The following is a 26,778-nucleotide window of genomic DNA, read 5'->3' on the forward strand; positions in this document are numbered from 1 at the left end:
ACACAGAGCATCCGCCCTCATCTCCTCCCCACTGCTGATCCCCGCAGGGTGAAAGCAGGAGGAGGAGGTGGTACTGGTGGGACTGGAGGTGGGAGTGCTTCCATTCCTGGGGCATGCAGCCAGGGGAAGGGGTGATACGTAGCAACTGCATTTCAGCTTTACGTCCCCCTCCTCTGACTCTCCTGAAGGCCCCAGAGGCAGAGGGTCCCTTCTGGGGATTTAGCATTCTCTCTCCTCACTCTCCCATGGGTTCCTCATCTTCTATCCAGTGACTGCCCCCATCCCCACCTGTCAGCCACAAGATCAGCCGGCTCAGCTACTCCTATGTCACAGTTACTCCATCCTAGGCCACCATCAAACACTGAAACTCCCCCTGTGCTGGGCGAAGTCTTTCTGGAAAGGGCCACACGTTGTCATATTTGTAAAGCCAGCCCGGGGCTCCATTTGGCCGACCCCTGCTCTTTTCCGATGGTGACTTGCCAGTATGTCTACAATTTCTCCAGTGACCCTACCACAGCTGCCGGTCAGCCACTCCCGAATCTTCCCCATTCTGGGTCTCACGGTCAGTCCCCATCTCTCCCAAGACGTCCCTTTTCTTCTCCAGAGCTTCCAAAGGTGCTGGACAATGCCACTGACTTTGCCTTGAACCCCAGCTGGGCTTTCCCTGTCTGGTGCTAATTCACTCCAGCAAACACCCATTTGCTCACTGACGATTTGGCACTGCCTTTATAAAGTCTCCTTCCAGGGTTCAATGACTCAGCACCAAGGGTCTCGTCTCACCTCTCTTCTTCCTGTCTCTCCCTTTCTTTCAACCTCTTCTATATAATTGGCCCCAAGGTTTTGTCTAAGGACTCCTTCTCCCGTGTAATCCACTCTCCTCAACCTAAACTAGTACTTTTTTTTTTTTTTTTTTGACAGGCAGAGTGGACAGTGAGAGAGAGAGAGAGAGACAGAGAGAAAGGTCTTCCTTTACCGTTGGTTCACCCTCCAATGGCCGCTGTGGCCGGCGTGCTGCAGCCGGCGCACCGCGCTGATCCGAAGGCAGGAGCCAGGTACTAATCCTGGTCTCCCATGGGGTACAGGGCTCAAGCACTTGGGCCATCCTCCACTGCACTCCTGGGCCATAGCAGAGAGCTGGCCTGGAAGAGGGGCAACCGGGACAGAATCCGGTGCCCGGACCGGGACTAGAACCTGGTGTGCTGGCGCCGCAAGGTGGAGAATTAGCTTGTTGAGCCACGGCGCTGGCCCTAAACTAGTACTCTTAAGCACAGCACTCACATCCACCATCTCCAGCTACTGGGCCAAAGCTTGAGACATTTCCAACTACACAGAGCATCTATCCACTAGGTAGCCCACCATTATCTCAGATGGCGCAGTAGTCTCCCCTTAACTGCAGGGGATCCATGCCACATGCTAATAAAACTTTTTTATTCTATACACACACCCCTATGATAAATGAGGCAAAGAGGTTAACAACAACTACTACTAATAGAACAGCTGTAATTTTACTATGGTAAAACTGCCAGCATCAATATTTTTGAGCTTTGAGGCCACTATTAAGTTACAAGAAGGGGTTACTGAAACACAGCTTTGTAATTCCTCCATGGAGGATCTGATAAACAAGGTTACTTAATGACTAGAAGGCAGGCACACACAGTGTGGCTACACGAGACAAAAAGCTGATTCACATCCCAGGCAGGACACCATAAGATGCTTGTAGATTTCTTCCTGCTACTTGGAATCATATGCTACTTTAAATGTATGAATTATTTCTGGAACTTTCCATTTAATATCTTCAGACCACAACTGACCAAAGATAACCGAAACCACAGCAAGTGAAACTGTGGATTGGAGGGGGGGGGGGGACTACTGTAATCATCCCCCTTAAATCCAACACCTCCTCCTGGTGTTCTTGTTAGTGTTAAAGGAACCATTCTTCCAGGTTCTGAAGGCTGGGAACCTAAGCCATCTTTGCTGCCTGCCTGCCCTCCTCCCTCCCTCATCTCCTGCATTGAACAAGGCAGTTGCCTTGTCCTGTCTCGTCCACCATTTCTGTATTGTCTCTTAAATATGTCTTTTTCCAGTTTCAGCCCCACCATTACCTCTCACCTGTGCTACTGCCAAAGCCTCTTCCCTTTCCATCCCTCTACATGACAATCCAACCCATCAGCGTCTCCCTCTAGTGCCCTGCCTGTTACAACTCTGATCCCTTCCTTACAGATCTCCTTAAATGCCACTTTCTTCACGAGACTTCTGACTCCCACCTCCCCCAGCCCGAGGAGTTTCCTCTCCTTGAACTTCCACTGGGCACTTGTTACAACATTAACTTTACTTTTTTAATCACAGCTATTGGATTTAGAAAAACACAACGGCACACACAGATTACAGTATATCTGAAAGATATACAATAAGTGCCCTAGAAATTACATTCAACTCTCCACTCCCAATATCCCAATAGGGTATTGATGGGGGGCTGAAGCTGACTGCCCAGTGAGCTCCCAAGAGGCAAGGGCTTCATTTCCGTTATCTTTCCATTTAGCACCTGGCACAAAGTTGATCATGAACCAACATTTGCTGAATTAATGACTGCACGAAAAAGACACCACACATAAGCAAACACATCGCTGTTCTGTTCCTTTTGCCGCACCTCCTCCCTCATCACCGTGAATGAACAGAGAGAGTGCCCCCTCTCAGAGCTGAGTTATACAGAGACTTCAGGGGCTTTCTGATCAGCTCTTTGAGCAACCTCGGGAAAAACAACTTTGCTTGAAAGCAAAGTTTCTAGTTATATGCTAGAAGATTTTACGACTTTTGGCCAAGATCTGGAAAACGTCTGAATGTTCTTTTATAGAAGAGTTGAAGAAATTAGGATACATTCACATTATGGAACAATACAAAGTTTTTAAAAAAAATTACATCCATTTGTATTTACTTGGAGAAAAAGTAGGAATGCTATATTAAATTGTAAAAAAGCAAGCTGCAAGGTAACGTGTGTTATCTTTTTTGGAAACAAAATGGGGACAACCTATGAGTATGTGTGTACACGTGTGTGCATGCAAGACTGGACACAGAGAAAAGAGACAAGATGGTACATGAAGGTGTTAATGGCTGTTTTAGGGAAGCAGGATTAGAGGGAGATTTTTTTTAACCCCTTGAGGCCCCTACATCCCAAACTGTCCCTTGAGAGCAGCCATGCAGACTGCCACTGACAGTGGGTACAAGAAAGGGGAACCACAGCAATCACCCCAAGCCCCTCACTGTCCTCCTCTCCCACTTCCTATCTATTACTGCACAAACTAACGCAGCAGTCATTAGCAGCCTTTGCCCCCCAAATCTCACTCTGTCTGGTCCCAGGTGTTTAGGATCAAGGGATAAGCATCCCTGCCTTTACAACGCAGGCTCCACAGAGTGCTATGTCAGTGCATGTGAAGAAATGCTTTTCTTTCAAGTCAGATGTCCTTAATCTTTTTTTTTTTTAACTTATTTTTTATTTGAAAGGCAGTTACAGAGAGAGGAAGAGAAAAAGAGAAAGAGACCTTCCATCCGCTGAGTCATTCCCCAGATAGCTGCCAACAACCAGGGCTGGTCCAGGTTGAAGCCGGGACCCTGGAACTCCATCCAGGTCTCCCATGTGGGTGGCAGGGGTCCAAGTACTCAGGTCATCCTCCACTGCTTTCCCAGGCCATTAGCAGGGAGCTGAACTGGAAGTGGAGCAGCCGGGACTCAAATCAGCGCTCATATGGTATGCTGGCATTACAGGCAGAGGCTTAACACACGACACACAGCACCGGCCCCCTCAATTCTTTTCAAGAAGGGCTTAAACAATATATGTGTATGCGTGTGTGTGTATGTGTGTGTGCATGTCCATGTACATACATAGGTATTTCAGAAAGTTCATGGAAAATAAAAAGTTCCTTTGGGTGTAAAAAATTTTTGAAAGCCATGCATGAGGGCGTTCAAAAAGTTCATGAAAAATACATATTATGAAAAACTATGCATGTGTTTAATATTTTTTACACTCAAACTTTTTAATACCATTTTCCCACAAACTTCAAAGTTCCCTTGGATACAGCTATTAAAAACTGGGATATAATTCACATTAAGTAAAAGTTACCTTCTTTAGTGTAGAATTCTATGTTTTTGGGGGCTGGCGCTGTGACGTAGTGGGTAATGCCGCCACCTGCAGTGCTGGCATCCCATGTGGGCGCAGGTTCAAGTCCTGGCTGCTCCACTTCCAATCCAGCTCTCTGCTGCAGCCTGGGGAGGCAGCAGAGATGACCCAAGTCCTTGGGCCCCTGCACCCACATGGGAGACCCAGAAGACACTTCTGGCTCCTGGCTTTGGATCAGTGCAGCTCTAGCCGTTGAGGCCAATTAGGGAGTGAACCAGAAGATGGATGACCTCTCTCTCTCTCTGCCTCTCCTTCTCTCTGTGTATCTCTGACTTTCAAATAATTAAATCTTCAAAGAAAAAAAATAAAAGAATTCTATGCTTTGACAACTATCACCACAATCAATAAAGATGACATTTCTATTTCCCCAAAAAGATTTCTTGGGGTCAGTGCATCCCATGTCAGAGTGCAGGTTTGAGTCCTGGCTCCTCTGCTTCCAATCCAGCTCCCTGGTGATATGCCTGGGAAGCAGCGGTGGATGATGGCTGGAGTACTTGAGCCCCTACCACCCATCAGCTACTGCAGCCATCTGGGGAGTGAACCAGTTGATGGAAGATTTGTCTCTCTCTGGTCCTTTGCCATTCAAATAAATAAATAAATCTTCTTTTAAAAATTTTCTTAAGCCACTTTATAATCAATTTCTCCCATACCCAGCCCCCAGCACCATGGATCTGTTTTCTGTCCCTAGAAGTTTCAGTTTTTTGGTTCAAGAATGGAACAAACAGACATGTACAGTATGTGGCTTTCTGAATCCGGATTCCTTTGCTCACCTAAGGCATTTGGAGCCACCCAAGTTTTTGCCTACATCAACAGTTCATTCTTCTTTTCCCGCTGAGTAGATCCCAATTTAACCTGCTGAAGGACATTGAGTTTTTCCAGGTTTTTAGCTACAGTGAATAAAGCTGTTACCAATTTGCTCTCATCAGCAGTAAGAAGGGCTACGTTCAATACCCTACCCCCTCAGGAGCAGGAAGGGCAGCTGCTGAAGGAAGGAGCAGGCCGGATGCCTGCCTCCTATAAGCCAGCGCCAGCTCCACTCACGGCCGTTCTGCTTCCCACGCACCCTTGGCGGCGGATGATGGCCCAAGCAGTTGGGTCTCTGCCAGCCAAGTGGGAGACCAGAGTGTGCCTAGCTCCTGACTCTGCCCTGACTGTTGCAGGCATTTGGGAGTGAACCAGCACAAAGAAGATCCTTCTGTCTGTCTCTCTGCCTTTCAAGCAGATAATATTAACAACAAACCATTAAAAGTAACAGATGCTGCTGCAGGGGTCCTGTAGAGCAAGTGTGTATGGGGGTGGAAGCAGCAAAGGGCCTCAGCAAAAAGAGAGCAGACTTGCCCCCCAGCCCTCTTCCACGTCCCGTTCATGCTTCTTAATTAGCGGCAGGATTCCAACCCAGAACGGCAATCCCGCGAGGCGAGAGGACACCCACCCGCTCCTAAGATGCGTGTGTCACACACAGCAACACGAATGCACGCTGAGGTTAAGTATGAGCCCGTCAGCGCCACAGTGAGCCCCTGGTGGTCGCTGCTCCGCGCGCGGCCCGGCTTACCTGCCGCGGGTCCATGGCGCCCCGGAGGCATTGCCCGACCCCGCCGGGCCGCCGGCTGCACCCCCTACTCGGAGGGCCCAACTGCGCCAGCGGCCGCGGTCGCGCCCCTACCCTCAGGAGCCCTCGGGGAGGCGGAAGGGCGACCCGGGCCGGCTCGCGCGCTGGGCCACAAGATGGCTCCGGTTCAATTTCGCTTTCGTTTCCTCGGAAAGCCTTCCCTTTCGCAAAGTGTGGCCTGGAGGGAGGGGCCTGGGCCATCCGGCGGGAGCGGTTGCTCTCGGCCCCAGCCAGGAGTCTAATCCACGGCCCCTGAGGGAGCCCCCGCGCGTTGGGGGCCCCCAATTCCCGGCGCACAGCCCCCGCAGGAATACGCGGGACCCAGCAAGAGACAAAGGCCCGCGCTGGGGGAAGCGCAGGAGGCCTGCCTGGTCTCCCCCTGGGCGGGCAAGAATGTGACCATGGGTCTTTAAGCGGGGGGTGGGGAGAGTGGGGGTAGGTGGGTGTCGTCTTCCAACGAAAGTTCCCACTGCGGACTAGGAAGCTCCTACCGAATTACAGGCCAAAGCAGGCAGACACACCAGTAAAAAGTAGCAAGACAGTAACAGCCCTCAGCAATTTAGGATCTGCATCATAAAACCTCCAGGCAAGGGTCTTCACAGCGCCCGTAAAAGGCAACTGTTGTTCTCACTTTGCAGGTACAGAAACTGAGGCTTGCATAAGGCCAGGAGCTGCTACTAAATCTAAATCTAAATCTAGATGCGGAAAATTCCTTCTACACCTGCTCAAGTTACACCATTACCTTCAAAAAGAACTCCTTATAGAGAGGAAAAACTTCCATTTATTTTGTGGTCAAATTTATCACTTCCAGTATTCAACAGCTGCCCTCACCTGTGAGAAATTTCTTCCTCTGTGTTTAATCTCAACAGTGTTAATGCCCACTGCTTACGTGACTTCCCAGACAGTGTGGCCAGGGCATAGCTCCTCTGTTCTCCTTCCATCCCCCTAAGTCGCATCAGTCAGGGGCTGTGCTCTTTCTAGCTTCAGCGCCTGTGTGCAATCTACTGGCCCACAACGCACTTCCCCTGGTGAAGCAGTCTTGGGACATCTGCCTCGGATAGAGCACGCTCTCCCTCACTAAGCGCCCAGTGCATGCCTGGTCCATGTTAAGCACTGAGAATAGGACACAGCAATGCGCCCCATTTTCAGCTGTCAGTTGAGTGGGAAGATGGACACCTCACGATCCTCACAATATCATGGATCACTTGCTCACATATCTGCCTTCAGAGCAACCAGTCTTCTTGGGGGAGTGTCCTCCAACTTTGGACCTTCAGAGGTCAGTGAGCTGAATGAGTAACAGAGTGCTCAGTAGGTTAAACAATGGGAGAGTTAAACGTCTCATTACATCAGGGAACAGCACAGTAAAGACACAGCGAGTTACTGCCCATCCAGTCACCAAGAGGCAGTGCTTACCAAGGGATCAGAGTAGCTCCCACTCACTGGTAGAAACCAGCGTACCATTATCTAGAAAAGGTGAGAATACATGTACTCTACAATTCAGCAATCCTACTCTAAGAAGTTCAGAGTTGCCTTATTTGTAAGTCTCCAAACTGGAAACAATACCAGATGCCCATCAAAGTAGACCGTATCACTAAATGGTGGCGTATGCCTGTGATGGAATACAACACAGCAACAAAGATAAAAGGAATCAGAACCACATGCAACAATGTGGAAAATTATATAAACACAGTGCTGAGTGAGATCAGCAATCCACATTCTGTAGGTCCCAAACCAGGCAAGAGTGACTGCAGGACGCCCTCTGTAAGACAGATGTCGTAACTGGACGGAGGAGGGCGTGCTCTCAGGGAAGGAATTATCTGTGTGCTCGTGATGGTCCAGTTCTTGACCTGGGTTGGCTTTTCAACATTGATTAAGTTATCCAGTCGTGTTTAATCCCCGTCTCTCCGTGTGTGTGTGTATGTGTGTGTGCGCGCTATATATATTTCACAATTTAAAAGATTAAAAAACTTGGCCGGCACCGCGGCTCACTAGGCTAATCCTCCACCTTGCGGCGCCAGCACACCAGGTTCTAGTCCCGGTCGGGGCGCCAGATTCTGTCCCGGTTGCCCCTCTTCCAGGCCAGCTCTCTGCTGTGGCCAGGGAGTGCAGTGGAGGATGGCCCAAGTACTTGGGCCCTGCACCCCATGGGAGACCAGGATTAAGCACCTGGCTCCTGCCATCGGATCAGCACGGTGCGCCGGCCGCGGCGGCCATTGGAGGGTGAACCAACGGCAAAAGGAAGACCTTTCTGTCTCTCTCTCTCTCTTACTGTCCACTCTGCCTGTCGAAAAAGTAAAAAAAAAAAAAAAAAAGATTAAAAAACTAAGAACTCTTCCTGCAGCATCTCCAGCCCATTTCCCCATGTTCTCTTCCCCGTTTATGAATTAAGTCGTAATTACCTCTGTTTTCTTGCCTTTGGGCTAGACAATCTGAAAGCCTTTAACCCTTCTTCAAGAATGATCCAGAAAAGCTTTAGTAACAACAGCTGTGTAGGGGAAGTTGCACCACTGCTCCCCCACCCATTTTCAAGTAGCATAGGATGGGACAGTGAAAGAGAAAGAGGAAATTTCTTTCTTAAACCAAGGGTCAGTTTATGCCTTGAAAGAACAACTGCTCTTGTCACTTAATCTTAGCAACTCAAGTAACCGAACAGTCTCACTCATCAGGGTTTTCTTTCCTCACTCTCAGGACCTGTTGTAACTCCCCCAGGGTTGGGAGGTGCTGAAGCAAGTCTCAGTAGTGGCCTAAGGTAGGGACTCAACCAGTCAGATGAAGCTCTTAACGCAATAGGTTCAGTGCGAAAACTTTCAAATACTACAGACAAGCAAGCACAACAAAAATCACCTTCCATCCTCCAGTGTTAACTCACTGGGGTCTGCCCTGCCAGGGTTTCCCAGTGCAAAAAGGCACCACACAGACACAGGTGCCCTTCCCGTGAAGAATGGCTCACTTCCCCAGGGACCTGGGGGTGCCACCTGCTGTACTGTGAAAAGACCCCACGGCAATGCTTTGTGGGTACATGCCACCTAGAGCCACTTTATCAACCGCCTAGATGATTGAGTTACCTTCTACACTTGATCATAGCCAAAAGGCCGAGGAGTGATTGAGTTACCTTCTAAAATGAAGTGCTTATAAATGAGTTATCCAGGGCCTTCACTCTATTCTCAGAAGTCTGCCTTCCACGCAGCACTGCCATGCTGCAGCTTCACATGTGCCCTCAGGAAGCTGACTTTCCCAGTTGTGGGGAGGGACACCTTAGCATCAGAGCTACTGAACTGTTTTCGGTGTCCCGTCCTTGCTAAATTTTTTTTTAGATTTTTTTTTTTTTTAAGAGATTCATTTTATTTATTTGAGAGGCAGAGCCACAGAGAGAAAGAGAAAGGTCTTCCATCCCCTGTTCACTCCCCAAATGGTTGCAACAGCCAGGGCTGGGCCTTGCTGAAGCCAGAAGCCAAGAGCCAGGAACCAGGAGTTTCTTCCATGTCTCCCACATGGGTGCAGGGGCCCAGGCACTTGGGCCATCCTCCGCTGCTTTCCCAGGCCATTAGCAGAGTTGGATCAGAAGTGGAGCAGCCAGGATTTGAATGGGCACCCATATGTGATGTTGGCATCACAGGCAGAGGCTTAACCTAATATGCATAGTGACTGAGAGACAAAGCGAGAGACAGAGATCTTCATCTGCTGGTTCACTCCCTAACTGGTCATGATGATCTGGGTTGTGCCAGGCCCTAGTGCCTCTGGAGAGAGTGAGCACAGGCCTGCCCACACCCCTATTCCAGCCCAGTGTTAGTGATTTCAGATTTCTGTTTTTTCAAGGCACCCGGTTTGTGGTAATCTGTGACAGCGGCTGGTCATAAGAAACTAACACAGCATCCTTGCCGGGCAGTGCAAACCCGTGGTGCTGTGCAAACAGTACTGTTGTGGGCCTGGCGTGGCCGCCAGGGATCGCTGTGTTTGGAGAGATCAGAGAAAGGTCAGCACAGACTAGTTCTGACAGACAACAGGCATGTGCCGTCATAGTGCCCATTTCTTAGTAAGGTCACACAGTACCGCCTTCTCAGCACTGTGCAGCAGAACTGCACAGCGGAACTTGTTTTGTCTCATTTTTTTCCATGAAAGTTTCATTAATTTATATTTTTAAATGATAAAAATCTTATGTGAAAGAAATAAATTTCCAAGACAAAAAACAGAACGAGCTGCTGGTAAAATTGTGTTTTGTGTGATTACAAGTTCTTAACTGGCTTCCCAGTGTCTGTGGCCTCCTGCCTACCCATCCTTCTCAACACAGCCTGAGTGGTCTGTGGAAACAGAAATCTGATCTTGACATGAAATTCAACAAAATGACACACTGGTATGCAAAGGAGGGAGGGAAGACAGGGAGCCAGGAGCCAGAGAAGGCTGGCATCTAGGTATGGTTCTGGCATAGGAGGCTAATGGTTCACACAGGAGGGCATTCATTGGCACATCTGGTACGGGAGGGGATTGGGTCCATTTCATTGCTATACTTCAATAACTTACATGTTTGCTGCAAGAATCTTTGATGCATACCAAATATTTACATCATTAACAAAAAAGCACTTTGATGGCTTCCCAATGCTCTTAGGATAAAAGCAAAAATCTGCATGTGATGGCTCAGAGGCATTGTATAGCCTGGCCCTGCTGGTCCCTCTCCCTCCTCCTGCCTGCCCCCATCAGCCTTCCTGGGTCTTGCTTTCTCTCCCCTGCCACATGCTGTCTCCCCTCCTTTTCCACTTCAATTTTTATTCACCCTTCAGATCCCAGCGGTCAATGCTTCCTCAGGAAGGGCTCCAACCAGAGCCCCCTCCCCATGAGCATCCGGATCCTCCACTCTGGAGCAGGTTTACACTTGCACTTTATACTTTCTGGTAAGCAACTATCTTACCACAACTTCCATAAGGCTTAAGGTTGTATCTGTGTTTTGTTCATAAGTGTGTTACTTCACACAGAATATAACAGGGGTTCAAAAACATCAACAAGTTGAGTATTTCTCCCATTCAAGTCCTAACCAGGCCCAACCCTGCTTAGCTTCGGAGATCACAGGAGACTGGGTGTGTTCAGGGTGGTATGGCTGCAGACCAAGTTGAGTATTTCTTGTTCAAAATACTTGGGACCGAAAGTATTTTGGATTTCTAATTTTTTTCAGATATCGAAATATTCACATAAATCTAACGAGATATTTGGTCCCATGACTCAAGTCTAAACATGAGACTCCATTTATGTTTCTTTTTCTTTCTTTCTTTTTTTTTTTTTTTTTTTGACAGGCAGAGTTAGACAGTGACAGAGAGAGAGACAGAGAGAAAGGTCTTCCTTTTCCATTGGTTCACCCCCCAAGTGGCTGCTATGGCTGGTGTATTGCAGCCGGCGCACTGCGTCGATCCAAAGCCAGGAGCCAGGTGCTTAATCCTGGTCTCCCATGCAGGTGCAGGGCCAAAGGACCTGGGCCATCCTCCACTGCACTCCCGGGCCACAGCAGAGAGCTGGACTGGAAGAGGGGCAACCGGGACAGAATCCGGCGCCCCGACTGGGACTAGAACCCGGTGTGCCTGCGCCGCAGGTGGAGGATTAGCCAAGTGAGCTGCGGTGCTAGCCTCCATTTATGTTTCATATACATCTTATACACATAAACTGAAGGTAATTTTATCCAACAATTTTCAATAATTTTGTACATGAAACAAAGTTTATGGCGTGGAATTTTCCCCTTGTGGCACTGTGCCAGCATGCAAAAAGTTTTGGATTTTGGATTTCAGATTTGGGATGTTTAACTTACTATGAAAAATTGAACACAAGCCTTTTCCTTCAGAGATAGCTCACAGCTATCAGATTCCCACATAGCGCTGTGACCCCCAAATGGAAATTAAGAGTCACCACTCTAAAGAGTGTTCTTGCTACCAGTGTACCTCAACTCTGGTTTAACCTCTTGACCCGACCCACTGCCTCTCCATTTCTTTAGAGTTTTAGTTGGCAATGGGGACCCCACAAGAGGGCTGCATTCCCATGCAGAGCTCACCAAAAAAGCTAGCAATGAAGTAATGAAGCCCAACCTGGCAGCCTAGCCTGAACATTTGTCTTCCACCAAAAACAGCTACCAGAGCACTGACTCACCTACACACCAAGAGACCACTTACCAGAAAGCCCTGCAAACATCCCATCCAGTCTGTTCCTTAGGCAATACTAAACCCAGATAACAGTGGCCAGGATGCATCTGGAGAGCCGGATTCCCTAATATGGGGCAGAGTCTGTGTGTGAATTTTAAAAACCCTTCTTGGGGCCAGTGTTGTGGTGCAGCAGGTTAAATCTTTTAAAAATAAATAACATAAAAACCCTTCTCACTTTCTGAGAATTAACTCCTGGATCCTAAAAGATCGCACTGGACTGATCTTCTGTTGGGCAGTAAAACTTGTATTCAGCACTCAAGCTTTCATGCCAGAGTCTCTGTTTTCCTTTAACAAAGCAAGGAAAGCAGGAATTACAGGCAAAGGTGGAGTCCTGTACACAAGAAACTGACCCCCTGATCACCTGTCACTCCCAAGCTGATTAAACCACTGTTAAACCTCTTCTAAGTAGGTGCTGCTCGCTCACCTGAAACAGTCTCTAGGTTTAGGAAGTCCACAGAGAAAACTGTTTATCATAGCTCAACAGTCAAGATCATATTTACATGGGCCAGCATTGTGGTATACTGTGTTAAGCTGCTGCCTGAAACACTGGCATCCCATATGGGCACTAGTTTGAGTCCTGGCTGCTCCACTTCTCATCCAGCTTCCTGCTAATGTGCCTGGAAAAGCAGAGGAATATGGTGCGAGTACTTGGACCCTTGCACCCAAATGAGAGACCTGGAAGAAGCTCCTGGCTCCTGGCTTCAGCTTGGCCCAGCCCTGGCCACTGCGGCCATTTGAGGAATGAACCAGCAAGATCTCTCTCCCTCTCTGCCTTTCAAATCAATAAGTAAATATTTTTAAAAACCATATTTACAATGGAACAGTGGCCATTACCAGTAAAATGAGAAATTAAATGAGGGCCACCATTATCATTGTTATTTTACTTCTTTAATTCTAAGATGCATTTTTCACATCCTAAAATTTCTGATATGAACTACAACAAATGTGCATTAAATATAGTGCCCCCAAATCTGTCATGAAATCAAGCATGTTTATATGTGCAGTGGTCTTAAAATCAAAGAAATATGGTATTTAACATATATTAAATGTTGCCACATATGGAAATTCTAACACATATTTAACACAAAACAGAAATGAGGTAAACTATTTTTTTTTTTTTAAAGAAAAACAGATTATTTGCAAACACTGTCTCTCTAGTTGAACCAGTATTATGGCACAGTGGGTTAAGTTGCAGCTTGGGATGCCTACATCTTCTGTGGGAGGGCAGGTTTGAGTCCCAGCCTTCTGCTTCCAGTCTGGCTTACTTCTAACATATCCAAGAGGCTACAGAAGGTGGCCCAAGTGGTCTAGTTTCTGCCACCCATGTGGGAGACCCAGATGGAATTCTAGGCTCCTGACTTTGGCCTGGCCTGGCCTCAGCTGTGTGGGCGTTTGGAGAGTGGGTCAGTGGATGGAAAATCTCTCATAACTCTTTCAAATAAATAATAAATGTTTTTCTTTTAAAACAAACAAAAAAGAACCAACACCAGTCAAGGAATATGGCTGAACATAAGAGAAATATAAAATAGCTTCCTTAAATATAGGGAAAAATACTATATTCTTCATAACAAATAAGGCATTAAGAAAGAGGAATATCTAGGATTGAGAAACATTTAGGAATAACCTTAAGATATGTGTAGAGCTTACTTGTGGAAAAGTATAAGACTACTGAGGAATATGTATCTTTAGAAGGATATGCCACCCCCAAACGAGATGGCTGAGAAGTTTATGAATGCCAATGAATGCCAAATGAAGCAACAGTTTACTGCAAATTCTAGGAGGTCAAGGCGTAAGAAGTAGACACTTGACAAAATGATAAACCCCACGCTCAACGGAAAAATAAACGGGCAAGACTGGACACAATTTCTTAAAAAAGACAACCATGCTAATTAAATCAATGAAGTGCTGGTATAAAACAAGAGTGGAGCTATCTGCTAACAGGCAAGAAGTTTTCTCCAAACCCTAGTGTGTGTGTGTAGAAATCCAGTGCGTGATAAGGAGCCCAAAGCAACAGTGAAGGGAAGGATTAATTCAACAGATGGAGCCTGGCCAACAATTAAAAACAAAAAAACAAAAAAAAAACAAAAAAACAAAAAAAAAACACCAAAAACTACAGTATTGCCTTATATTAATACCTCAAAATAAACTGCAAACGTATTAGAGGGCCAAATGTAAACACTCAAACACAAACTCAGAGTGTATAACTTGGTCTCTCACAGCACAGGAAAAGATCACAAAGGAGATCAGTAATAAATTCACTGCAAGTACATTTCTGTACTTAGAAAAAATTGCCAGTGTTTGAGAGTGTTGACAGTAAAAACATTTACATATGCATCCTGGGATGTGGCAGATGATGGCCCAAGAGCTTGGGTTCCTGCCACCCACATGGGAGACCAGAATGGAATTCCTGACTCCTGGCTTGGGCTTGGCCCGGCCTAGGCTGTTGCAGCCATTTGAGGAGTTGAACCAGCAGACAGAAGCTCTCACTCTCACTCTCTCTCTGCTTTTCAAACATAGAAAATAAAATAGAAAAAAAAAAAAAACCACACAATTATACAAACGAACACACACAAGAATCACAATCATAACACACAGACAGGGCAGAGTTAATATATGTGTGTATAATGCCTGCACACCTGGATGAGACGGCACCCAGATAGGCCAGCCCGAGGTTTACCTTTTAATCCTCACAACCACACTATGAGAGAGGCACACTATTATTGTCCTCAAGTTACAGAAGCCTCCAGTAAAACTGTAGTTGATTAAACAGGCAAGTCACAAAAAAGGAAGTGTAAAGGCTGCTAAACATTTAGGAAAATGTTCAGTCACCCCAATAATTAAATACGTGAAAGAAAACACATCACTACTTATGTTCTCACTCATTAAATTCACAAATTAAAAATAGATTACTCGGTTGGCACTGTGGCACAGTGGGTGAAGCTGCACCTGTGGTGCCAGTATCCCATATGGGCACTGGTTCAAATCCTGACTGCTCTACTTCTGATTCAGCTGCCTGTTAACACACCTGGGAAAGCTGCAGAAGATGGCCCAAGTACTTGGGCCCCTTCCTTATCAGACTTCACAAAAGCACCTCCAACAGCCACAAGGCTCTCTTACAGCCTTGAAAAAGCCAAACCACAGTTTTCTCCTCCATCCTGTGCCTGTGCCAGAGGGCAAAGGGTATAACCTTATTACAGCTGTAGTTACACATTTGCATGATCGCTTGATTAATCATGTCTATCTTGCCTGAGCAGTAGTCCTGCACTTCCACCACCCAGCAGTGCTTTGGCTAGAGAAGGTCCTCACCAATCTTTCAAATAAATAGACATTAAGTATCAAATGAAAGGAGGAGGAGGCGTCTGCCTCTCTGGGAGCCCTCTCCTGACTGCTGCAGCAGGAGGTTTCTTTCTTTTCTTTTCTTTTTTTTTTTTTTAGTTTTTTTTTTTTCCATTGACAGAGTTATAGACAGTGAGAGAGAGAGACAGAGAGAAAGGTCTTCCTTCCGTAGGTTCACTGCCCAAATGACTGCTACAGCCGGTGCTGCGCCGATCCGAAGCCAGGAGCCAGGTGCTTCTCCTGGTCTCCCATGCGGGTGCAGGGCCCCAAGCACTTGGGCCATCCTCCACTGCCTTCCTGGGCCACAGCAGAGAGCTGGACTGGAAGAGGAGCAACTGGGACTAGAACCTGGTGCCCATATGGGATGCTGGCGCCGCAGGTGGAGGATTAACCAAGTGAGGCATAGCGCCGGCCCCTCAGGAGGTTTCTGACAAATAAAATTTTGCTTTGCTCACTGAATAAAAAAAAAAAGAAAGGAAGGAAGGAAGAGGCAAGGGGATAAATGAGTTCAGGAGGAGCATCAGGCACTCTCCTATACCAGTGGTAAGACTAAACTGACAGATTCAATTAAGTTTGTAAAACTAATTTATTGGCCAGTGCTGCGGCGCAATAGGCTAATCCTCCACCTTCGGCATCGGCACACCGGGTTCTAGTCCCGGTCGGTCCTGCGGCGGCCATTGGAGGGTGAACCAACGGCAAAGGAAGACCTTTGTCTCTCTCTCTCTCACTTTCCACTCTGCCTGTCAAAACAACAACAACAACAAAAAAAAAAACTAATTTATTTATCTGAAGGTAGGAGAGACAAATAGATATTCCACCTGCTGGTTCACTCCCTAAAAAACCCCAAGAGCTGAAGCTGGGCCAGGCTGAAGTTAGGAGCTGGGAATCAATCTAGGTCTCCCACGTGGGTGGCAGGAACCCACATACTTGAGCTATCCATCATCTGCTGCCTCCCAAGGAGTGCATTAGCAGGAAGCTGGAGTTGAGTGCAGAGCTGGGACTCAAACCCAGGCACTGACATATGGGAGGTGGGCATCTTAGCTGCTCCAAACACCACCTCAGGTTCAACATTTTTACAAAGCAACTGGACTATGTCTGTCAAAAGCCTCAAACATGTTCATAACATCAGCTAATAATCAACAATCATCACTATTAACATAATCACATTATGACATAACCATTAGTAATTAAAAATGTAATGAATATTAAAGCTCATAAAAACCAACCTTAAGGAAGATAATTTGAAATTTAGTACAAGTATTTATGTCCACTAGCATGGTTAGCCACAGCAAAAAACTGAAAACTGCTTTAATGTCCAAAACTAGAGACAGTCGAGTATGGTCTGACAGTCATAAACTATGTAACATGAAAACGATTATTTACAGAGTAATGTCGTGAGTGATGTCAATTTCACAGTAAGTGGAACAAACATAAAACTCTAAATACAAACACAGCTTTGAAATCTGAAATGCCCAAGCCACAGACAGTGCTGGCTGCCTTTCTTTCCGGAAGAGTCCAGATCCTGAGAAGGCCAGACTTCCTCCCCACACCCACAGCGAGGGCTCTGATTGGTCTAATCCAGTCTTGGCAATTCCACTCCTCTTGCCAGTGACACATGACATACGCCTGTGGCCAGCCACCTACAGACTGGTGTGCACAGGGTGGCTATGTGTGAATAGAAACAAGGCAACAAGAGTACATTTGATCTATCAGCTCCAAGTGCAAAACCTAAGGAAAGACTGGTGAGGAGACACATCACGCTACTATTGGTAGCTTTTATTCTAGAGGCTGAGATGAGCTGAGTAGAGAGAATTCTCTTTTATAATTTTTTAGCAGGGATTTTTTTTTGCCTTTTTTGAATGTTTTGGTATTTGAAATGAAAGCAAGTTTTAAAGTTCACAACTACTGGCCGGCGCCGCGGCTCAATAGGCTAATCCTCCGCCTTGCGGCACCGGCACACCGGGTTCTAGTCCCGGTCGGGGCACCGATCCTGTCCCGGTTGCCCCTCTTCCAGGCCAGCTCTCTGCTGTGGCCACGGAGTGCAGTGGAGGATGGCCCAAGTCCTTGGGCCCTGCACCCGCATGGGAGACCAGGAGAAGCGCCTGGCTCCTGCCATCGGATCAGCGCGGTTGCCGGCAGCAGCGCGCCTACTGTGGCAGCCATTGGAGGGCAAACCAACGGCAAAAAGGAAGACCTTTCTCTCTCTCTCTCACTGTCCACTCTGCCTGTCAAAAAATTAAAAAAAAAAAAAAAAATTCACAACTACTGATCTTTAAACTACAGTCCAAGAATGAGTTGTTATTTATTTATTTAAGATTTATTTATTTGAAAGGCAAAGTTACAGAGAGGCAGAGAGAGAGAGAGAGAGAGAGAGGGAGAGAGGGAGAGAGAGAGAGAGAGGTCTTCCATCTGCTGGTTCACTCCCCAGGTGGCCACAACAGACGGAGCTGCGATGATCCAAAGTCAGGAGCCTAGAGCTTTTCCTGGGTCTCCCATGCAAGTGCCAGGGCTCAAAGACTTGGGCCATCTTCTACTGCTTTCCCAGGCCATAGCAGAGAGCTGGATTGGAAGTGGAGCAGCCAGGACTTGAACAGGTACTAATATGCGATGCTGGCACAGGAGGTAGAGGCTTTACCTGCTAAGCCTCAGCGCCTGCCCTGAGTTGTTATTTATAAAGAGCTTAGAACATTGCCTGGAACATTTTAAGTATCTGGGTAAATGTTCTGGAAATAAATACTACAAGGAAAAAGACTCAGAATGTGGGGAAAGGCTTATTACACAACCCATCAAAATTCAGAAAGAGGGGCTGGTATCATAGGGTAGCAGGTCAAGCTGTGTCTGAGATGCTGGCATCTCATACAGACACCAGTTCAAGTCCCAGCTGCTCCACTTCTGATCCAGCTCCCTCCAAGTGTGCCTGAGAAAGCAGAAGATGCCCCCAGGTGCTTGGAGCCCTACTATTCATGTGGGAAACCCAGAAGCTCCTGGCTTCAGCCTGGCTCAGCCCCAGCCATGGCGGCCATTTGAGGAGTAACCCAGTGGATGGAAGACCCCTCTCTCTGTCTCTGTAACTCTGCCTTTCCAATAAATAAATCTTTAAGAAATTTTTCAGAAATATTTAGGAGGAATGAAACATCACATTGGGTGGAATTTCCAACTGGTTTCTCTTTGGGCCTGACTTCCATAAGCTCAAATACACATTGGGATAGGAGGCGCTGCCTTCCTGGGAGGACCTGCAGCCCTTTCAGACCTTCCCAGTGAGCACTGCATCTATCCTGCAGAATCCTGACCAACACAATGCCAGTATTTTCTTCCTGTGGGCAGATTTTCATGAATTCACTTAATAAGCATTTACCGAACTCAAACTATGTCTTAGACCCTATACTAGGATCTAGCAATAACAAAGCAGTAACAAACCTTTCCTGTTGTTCTCAGAAAGTTGACTTTCTAAGGGAGGAGAGACAAGAAATAAAAATAAAAAAGTACAATGTTGATTGTGAGTGCTATGAAGAAAAACAATGCTAACTAAAGGTGAGAGGTAGGGAATGCAAGGCAAAGGCTATGAGCCTGGTGGAGAACCAACTAGCAAATGGCCAATTATCAAACAGAAATAAAACCTACAACAGAACTGTTGGTTCAGGTGTTTACAGAAGCAAAGAGAAGGAGTGCCTTGCTCATTGAGGGAGGTCAAGGACGGGGCCCGGGAGAAGCATGACCGGAATCTGAAAGTACCAATCAGATCAAACAGTTGCAAAGGGCAAGGCAAACAGCAGATGCAAAGGCCGGGAAGGGACAGGAGAGCACCTGATGGATGCCGCAATGGAATAACAATGTGTGATGCACAAACAAAGCTAGATGTGGTCACTCCAGCTGGAAGACTCCAGAAGCAGCTCAGAGTGAGGCAGGAACACACGCGCGAGCTCATGCACGCACGTACGCACACACACACGCAGTTCTCCTCTGCTGCTTCTGCTTGCCTCACACCCCTGTACTTCTCTGTCCCCTGTCGTTGTGGAAGGGCAGTGGACTTCTCCAGCCCGGAGTGGGCCTGGGATGCAGACCTGTCCAGTCATGACACCCCCTCCGCCAGTGACTGGTTTACAATGTGGAAGACAGCTATGAAGTCACAGATATGGAGCTGCCAGGAAGTAACAAATGGGACAGACAAAGGCAAGACCGACAGGATCCTCACAGCATAACGTTAGCCCCAAGATCCAGCCATGCCTGAAGCTGACATTTGGACTTTCTAGTTCAAAAGTAAAACAAACAAACAAACAACACCCTCTTTTGCTTAAACTGGTTTATACTAGGTCTCTGCATTTTCAGCTGGATTAACATACCCCTTTGAAGGAAAACTTCATGGTGTGTAGCAAACAGCAGAGAGGGGAGGAGGCGCAGACAGAAAGGGAGGATGGGCTGCAGGGCCTCCTGTCAAGTCATTGATGGGACCAAGATAGTGGAATGGGTGGCAGCAAGTCATCTGGGAGAGCACAGGAACAGCAACTAGAGCTGCCTGGCGGGGAGACCTGAGGTATGTCAGTCACGAGCCACAGAGATGGGTTACAGAAAGCTTGGATGATCCCGACAGCTCATTTTATAGCCCTAAGTCATCTTCAAACAGAGAAGCAAAACAGAACAGGTGATCCAAGACACTAAGAATCACAACTGCTTAAAACTAGTTTACTATGTCCGGGGCTGGTGTTGTGGCGTAGCGGGTTAAGCCACTAACTGCAACACCAGCATCCCATATGGGCGCCATTTCACGTCCTGGCTGCTCTGCTTCTAATCCAGGTCCCTGTTAATGGCCTGGGAAGGCAGAAGCTCGCCCAGGTACTTGGGGCCCTGCCGTCACATGAGAGATTCGGAAAAACCTGCAGGCTCCTGGCTCTGGTCTGGCCCAGCCCTGGCTGTTGAGGCCATTTGGGGAGTGAACCAGCAGATGGAGGATCTCTCTGTTTCTCCCTTTCTAACCGTGCCTTTCAAATCAATCTTAAAAAGAGACAGAAACTTTGTAATATCTTGAACTCTTTATCCCTAATTCAGAACAATTATTTAGTGCTCTCCAGAAAACTTAACTCAGGCAGCTGTACCCTTTAAGGTCCAAGTATAACAGATGTCAGAACTAAACAAATTGCTGTATCTCAAGAGATCACAACAAAAGCCCCAAAGCTCAGATTTTGGTGTTCACATATTTGAACACTCTAATCACTTGGTCACAGACAATAATACTGATCTTGAACTGAAACAGAGCTTCAGATTTTTCAATCCAGGAATCCGAAAGATGCTGATTACAGTGTTATGACAGCAAACTAGCAAACTTCAGGAGCTTTTGTACAGCAAGCACTAGGCTTCCCTCTGGCAGAAACAGCAACGGTCAAGATTTTTTTTCTTTCTTCAATAATTTACCAAAGGGGCCGGCACTGTGATGTAGCAGGTAAAGCTGCCACCTGCATCCCATATAGGTGCCAGTTCAAGTCCTGGCTGTTCCACTTCCAATCCAGCTCTCTTCTATGGCTTGGGAAAGCAGTGTAAGATGGCCCAAGTGCTTGGGACCCTGCACCCACGTGGGAGACCTAGAAGAAGGTCCTGACTTCAGATTGGCTGAGCTCTGGCCGGTGCCGCCATTTGGGGAGTGAGCCAGTAGATGGAAGACCCCCCCCCCCCCACCTCTCTATGTAATTCTTTCAAATAAATAAAAATAAATCTTTAAAAACAATTCCATTTCTATGTATCTGTAGTGTCTTTAAGGCTATCTCTGTCTTTTTTGAGGCTTGCACTAGATGTCATGTGCGTAGCAAACTTCTTAGGCCATGTGAGCTGCTGCTCCCAGTGCAGTGCAGACCCCTCCCATCCAGTTACGTCCCCTCCCCCAGCCACTTTGTAATGTGATTGTCATCACAGTGGAACATTTCTCCTATGTCCATTTAGCACCACATCAGAAACTGGGCGGGAGGGGGGCACTGGCACTGTGGTGTACTGCATAAAGCTGTCGCCTGCAGTGTTGTCATCCCATATGGGCACTGGTTTGAATCCCGGCTGTTCAACTTCTGATCCAGCTCTCTGCTGTGGCCTAGGAAAGCAGTGAAAGATGGCCCAAGTCCTTGGGCTCCTGCTCCTGCATGGGAGACCCAGAGGAAACTCCTGGCTCCTGGCTTCAGATCGACCCAACTTTGGCCGTTGCAGTCACTTGGGGAGTGAACCAGTGGATGGAAGACCTCTCTTTCTCTGCCCCTCAAATAAATAAATAAATCTTAAAAAAAAAAAAAAAAGAATTTACCAAATACCTACTCAAACACCTACTGTGTGCTCGTGAGACTTCCCTTTTTCTCTGGGTCAAAAGGCTAAATCTCACATCTGGACTGTGCTGGATAAAATGTAAAATAAAAGATCACGTATCATTGGACAATTCGAGATGTTACTCTTGCTTCTAAACTCTGTGATGCCTTCCTTCCCCCACTACAACAGGTCCATATTACCAGGATATTTGTCACTGAGAAAGAACACAACCCAAACCACATAGCCTCATGGCCTGCTTCAAGTTCCAGCTCTGCCATTAACTTACGTGAGGACCCTGGCCAAGCCTCATTGTCTGCATCTGTAAAATGGGAATACTTATCGCACAAATATAAGCGCATGTAGAGTTTGTCACAGTGTCAGGCACATAGCAAGTGCCCAAAAGAGAAACTATGATTCATAGACTAAAGTGAAGTCCGAACCTCATTCCAGTTCCAGGATTTTGAGGTCTGCAGTAGAGAGGCTATGAGTTTTGAAGTCCTCCTCTCTCACCTAAGTCTGTTTTATCATAGCTGGTAGAATAGCAAATATCTGATACAGCAAAATGGCCCCCACTTCTCCAGCTACTATACCAATGGGAAAACTCTGGCAAGGGAGCAAATTCAACTGGCTGGATACTGGGCCCTTCCTAACAACAGCGAGACACTTCACATTCTGACAAGCCTGCAAGGCAGATATAATTATCCCTACTTTGTAGATAAGCCCAAGCAGGAGTAAGAGGTTAAACCACTCACTCAATGTCACACGGCTGCTGGGTGGCAGACCTGACTCCAAAGTTCATGCCCCTTTTCGACTTCATTGCCTCCTATGCAGCAGGCTGTTTCTACAGAGTGAACAAGGTTAACTCCGGGTCTTTAAAACAGCAACTAGAAGCAGCCCTCGTTGGTAGAGAAAGAAGTTAGGATCGTCACTCACACTTGCTGACACTTTGAGCTCCTGCAGTGTCTGCCCCCAGTATCCTGCTCCAACAATCCCGCCCTCCCCCCACAAGGGCTACATTGCAGGCCTGGGGTGCAAATCTCCCGCCGCAGCAGCCTAACTGCACGCTCGGATTCCCTTCCCCCCCTCCCCCGCCGCCAGCATTCAAAATGCAACCACAGGTAGCCCTTCGGAGAAGGCCAGCGTCCCGAACTCTTGACATTCTAACGGAAGACCTGGCGCCGTCTTACCCTCTAGCGAGGCCCAGGGAGCAAGCCAAACAGATGAAGGAAGGGGAGGTGACGCAACTAGGCCTCCCTGCACCAAGGGCCAGACGGAGGCTGAGCGCGCCTGCCGTGACCCCGCAGTGGGCTTGCCAGTGTGTCCGCCCACGCTTTCCCAGTGTAAGGCACGCAAGGGCGGCGGGTATTAATCCCCGGAAGGAGGCCCCGGCCCGCCGCAGTTTCGGGGAGCAGGCGCGGGAAGGCGCGGAGCGGGACGAGTCGCAGGCGGCCTCGCTCCCCGCGAGAGGGAAACAGGGCCTCTGGTACCCAGCTGCCGGGCCCAGCTGGCACGCGCGACGGAGCATCGGCCGCCCACACGGCGCGCGCACGAGCACGCGCACACACACACACACGCGCGCACCCAGGCGCTCGGGCCCCCGGCGCCTGCCCCGCGGGAGGCTGCCCAGCCCCGCCGCGGCCCCCAGGCGCACCCCGATCTGGTCCTGCGCCCCCCCCCCCGCCACGGGGCACCCCGCGCTTTTCCTTCCACCCGCGCCAGAGACCGGGAAGGCCGCGTAAGCCGGGCCTTCCGGCCTAGGAGGCGATGGCGGAGAAGGAGGGGGGCCTCTTACCCGCTCCTGCAGGTCCTCGGGACGCAGCCGGACACCGGAGGTTACCACAGCCGCGGGGACCCGGGACCCTCCCCCCGCCCTCCCCCACCACGTCGCCGCTCTGCCTTCAGTCGGGAATCAATGGTCTGGTCGCAGATTGGTGACATCATTGGCGCGCCGGGCGTGGGAGGGAGTGCCACGTGACTGCCCCCTCTTTTGTTTGCGCTCTAGGAACGCTAGGGTGTTTTGGTGCGGTCTTCCCCGTTTTCTTTTATTTATTTATTCTTTGGATCTGTTAATGGCGTTGTTATGCGCAGGGTGCGGAGTGTGTCCTTGCGGCTTAGGATGCTGCGTTTTTTGATCGTGGCCTCGATTCCTTCTCCTTTACAACGTGGTTGGGCCGGAAGGCCTGAGAAGTTATGTAGGCCCACTCTGTTCTAAAAAAAAAAACAAAAAAAAACCCACTTAGGAGCGGCGCTGTGGCGTAGCGGGTAAAGCCGCCGCCTGCAGTGCCGGCATCTTGTATTGGCGCCGGTTCGAGTCCTGGCTGCTCTACTTCCGATCCAGCTCTGCTATGGCCTGGGAAAGCAGAAGATGACCCAAGTGCTTGGACCGCTGCACCTGTGTGGGAGACCGGGAAGAAGCTCTTGGCTCCTGGCTTCGGATCGGCACAGCTGTTGCCGTGGCAGCCATCTGAGGAGTGAACCAGGTGGATGGAAGGCCTCTCTGCCTCTGCCTCTCTGTAACTCTGCCTTTCAAATAAATAAATAAAATCTTTGGGGAAAAAAAATGGGCCTCAAGTCCACAGAGTTAGTTAATAATGCAGGATACCCTGTGGGCTTTGGATTGCCTGTTGGAATTAAGCTAATTCATTTAAAAATGGTAATTTTTGAAAAAGAAATAAAAGTTTTAACTTGACTCCCCACTAAAGTATCACCAGTTAACTCTCATCAGCCTCTAAGTAATCAGTCTTATACCGCTGCTTCCCCTTCAGACGTGGACTCAGATAGTCACTTAGCTATTACATTGTTTTAATATCTTTCCACATTTACATGTGTTGCTAAGCAATGTTTTTAATATTAGCTTTATGTGTGTTTTCAGACTTTTCATCAGTGTACGGGACTTTTATTTCACAAATATGTTGAAATCCATCCTTGTTGAGGGAAATTGCATTTCATCCATTTTCACTGCTGCTTAACAATCCATTTATGCACCAGAATGTGTCCACTCTCCAGCTGCCATTTATGTAACTTCTAGTCTTTTAGAGTTTCCAAAGGTGCTGTTATAAGCATTACCTTCTGGTGCCTCTGCACAAAAATTTCTCTTGAATAAATTTACCTGGTAGTGGAACTAATAGATTTTTGGTATACTCGTGTTCAGTTTTACGTAATAAAGCCAATTTTTTTTTTTTCCCAAGTGGTTGTACCAGTTTACACTGCTACCATCATCCACATCTCTAACACTTCACGTTTCTTGGTTTGTGAAATGATGCCTCACTGAGGTGAGGCATCTCTTATGTGTTCTTTGGCCAGCTGTAGTTCCTGTTTTGTGAATTGTCATTATAGGGGGTTTGAGGGAATTTGGGGCTAAGCAAGGAAAAAGTACCAGGAGGTGGCAGTAGGAGAACAACGTTTATCTGGGGAAGCTTGGCAGGTTTACATGCAGAAGTCTCTCACAACGTGAGAAGAATCAGAAATTGTTGGGGTGGGGTTGGGGAATCATTCAAAAAGAGAGAGGGCAAGGAAACTTCCAGAAGAGAGGAGGCTTCTCGTGTCTAGGTAAGGTGTTCAGCAGCTTGTGGGAAGTCTCCCAAGAGCCGCAGCCAGCCTGGGACTTTATAGCCACAGAGTTTATCTTTTCTACAACTAGCAGATGGTGGGCAAGAAGCTGTAAATGGTAAAAAAGAAAAAAACAAAACAAAACCACTTATTTGGAATATTTTAAAAATACTTAGATGTGAAAATATTTGAGTTTGGTGCTGACAGGCTTTATAGTTAATAAATCCAAACCCCTGGGGCTGGCATTGTGCCACAGCAGGTTAAGCCTCTGTCTGCAATGCCAGCATCCCATGTGGGCACCAGTTCAAGTCAAGACTGCTCCACTTTTGGTCCAGTCCCTGCTAATGCACCTGGGAAAGCAGAGGAGTGTGGCCCAAAGGCTTGGACCCCTGCACCCATGTGGGAGACCTGGGTGAAGCCCCTGGTTCCGGGCTTTGGTCTGACCCAGCCCTGGCCATTGTGTTCATTTGGAGAGGGAACCAGCAGGTGGAAGACCTTTCTCTCTCTTGCTCTCTCTCTTTCTCTCTCTCTCCCCTCTCTTTGTAACTCTGAACTCTGACTTACTTGAATTACATAAATCTTTTTTTAAAAATCCAGACATTCTATGAAGAAATAAACAGCCCAGGGACCACCCAGAGTGTTTGGGTTATTTACCCATTGTTTTAGTGCATTGGCAAATTTCTTATATACTTTAGATACTAATTCTTTGTCAATTATGTGTGTTGCCAATTTATTCTCCCATTGTGTCTTGTCTTTTCATTTTTTATTCTGGTAAACAGATATTCTTAACTTTGAATTTATAAACATTTACCTTGATTTTCCTTTCCCCTTGCTTTTACCTCTGAAATTAGTTAGTTTGACTTTGGACATATAAATCCTTATTCACTCTGGAATTTGCTTCTTGTGTATGGCGTGAGGTAGGGATCCAGTTTTAATTTTTACATACAAATGACCTGTTTTCACCTTAGCTATCATTATTGACTATCCCCACTTTCCCAACTTTGTCATATATCAATATTCCAATTATTTATGGGTCTATATCTGAGCTCTCTATTGTGTTCCACTGGAGAATTTTTCTCTTTTGATGTGACACCATGCTATTCAATTATTACAGCTTTATAAGAAGCATCAGGGCAGGTGTTTAGCTTACCTATTAAGATACTGGTTAGGACACCTGCATCCCATATCAGATTATCTGGGTTTCATTTCTGATTCTAGCTCCTGGTTCTGGCTTCCTGCTAATGCACATCCTGGGAGGCAGTGGTGATGTTTCAAGATATAGGATTCCTAGGCCGGCGCCGTGGCTCAACAGGCTAATCCTCCGCCTAGTGGCGCTGGCACACCAGGTTCTAGTCCCTGTCGGGGCACCGGATTCTGTTCCGGCTCTCTGCTATGGCCTGGGAGTGCAGTGGAGGATGGCCCAAGTGCTTGGGCCCTGCACCCCAGGGGAGACCAGGAGAAGCACCTGGCTCCTGCCTTCGGATCAGTGCGGTGCGCCGGCAGCAGCGCGCCGGCCGTGGTGGCCATTGGAGGGTGAACCAATGGCAAGAGGAAGACCTTTCTCTCTGTCTCTCTCTCTCACTGTCCACTCTGCCTGTCAAAAATTAAAAAAAAAAAAAAAAAAAGGATTCTTGCCACCCATGTGGGAGACCTTGGTTGAG

General features: G+C 47.6%; 1 protein-coding gene and 1 long non-coding RNA gene across 4 annotated transcripts in view; one reads left to right on the forward strand and one right to left on the reverse strand.

The window, feature by feature from the left end:
• Nucleotides 1-23,462, reverse strand: part of ADAR (adenosine deaminase RNA specific) — a 45,278-nt gene extending 21,816 nt beyond the window's left edge. Inside the window, exon 1 of one of the 3 annotated variants that reach the window (XM_062192373.1) lies at nucleotides 23,361-23,462. Coding sequence is in view for 2 of the 3 variants with exons in the window: in XM_062192371.1 (XP_062048355.1) it covers nucleotides 5,724-5,738 (15 nt within the window). In the remaining variant the exon portion in view is untranslated. Of the gene's footprint in view, nucleotides 1-5,723; nucleotides 5,871-23,360 lie in introns of those variants that run through there. The other 2 variants (XM_062192371.1, XM_062192372.1) reach the window with 2 other exon arrangements.
• On the forward strand, nucleotides 23,394-26,448 carry LOC133760220 (uncharacterized). Its single transcript, XR_009865962.1, has 3 exons — nucleotides 23,394-24,048; nucleotides 24,757-24,840; nucleotides 26,336-26,448. It is a non-coding gene; the product is annotated as an uncharacterized LOC133760220 (long non-coding RNA).
• Nucleotides 26,449-26,778: the final 330 nt, after the last annotated feature.

The sequence above is a fragment of the Lepus europaeus genome, chromosome 5, assembly GCF_033115175.1.
Source record: "Lepus europaeus isolate LE1 chromosome 5, mLepTim1.pri, whole genome shotgun sequence".
NCBI lineage: Eukaryota > Metazoa > Chordata > Mammalia > Lagomorpha > Leporidae > Lepus > Lepus europaeus.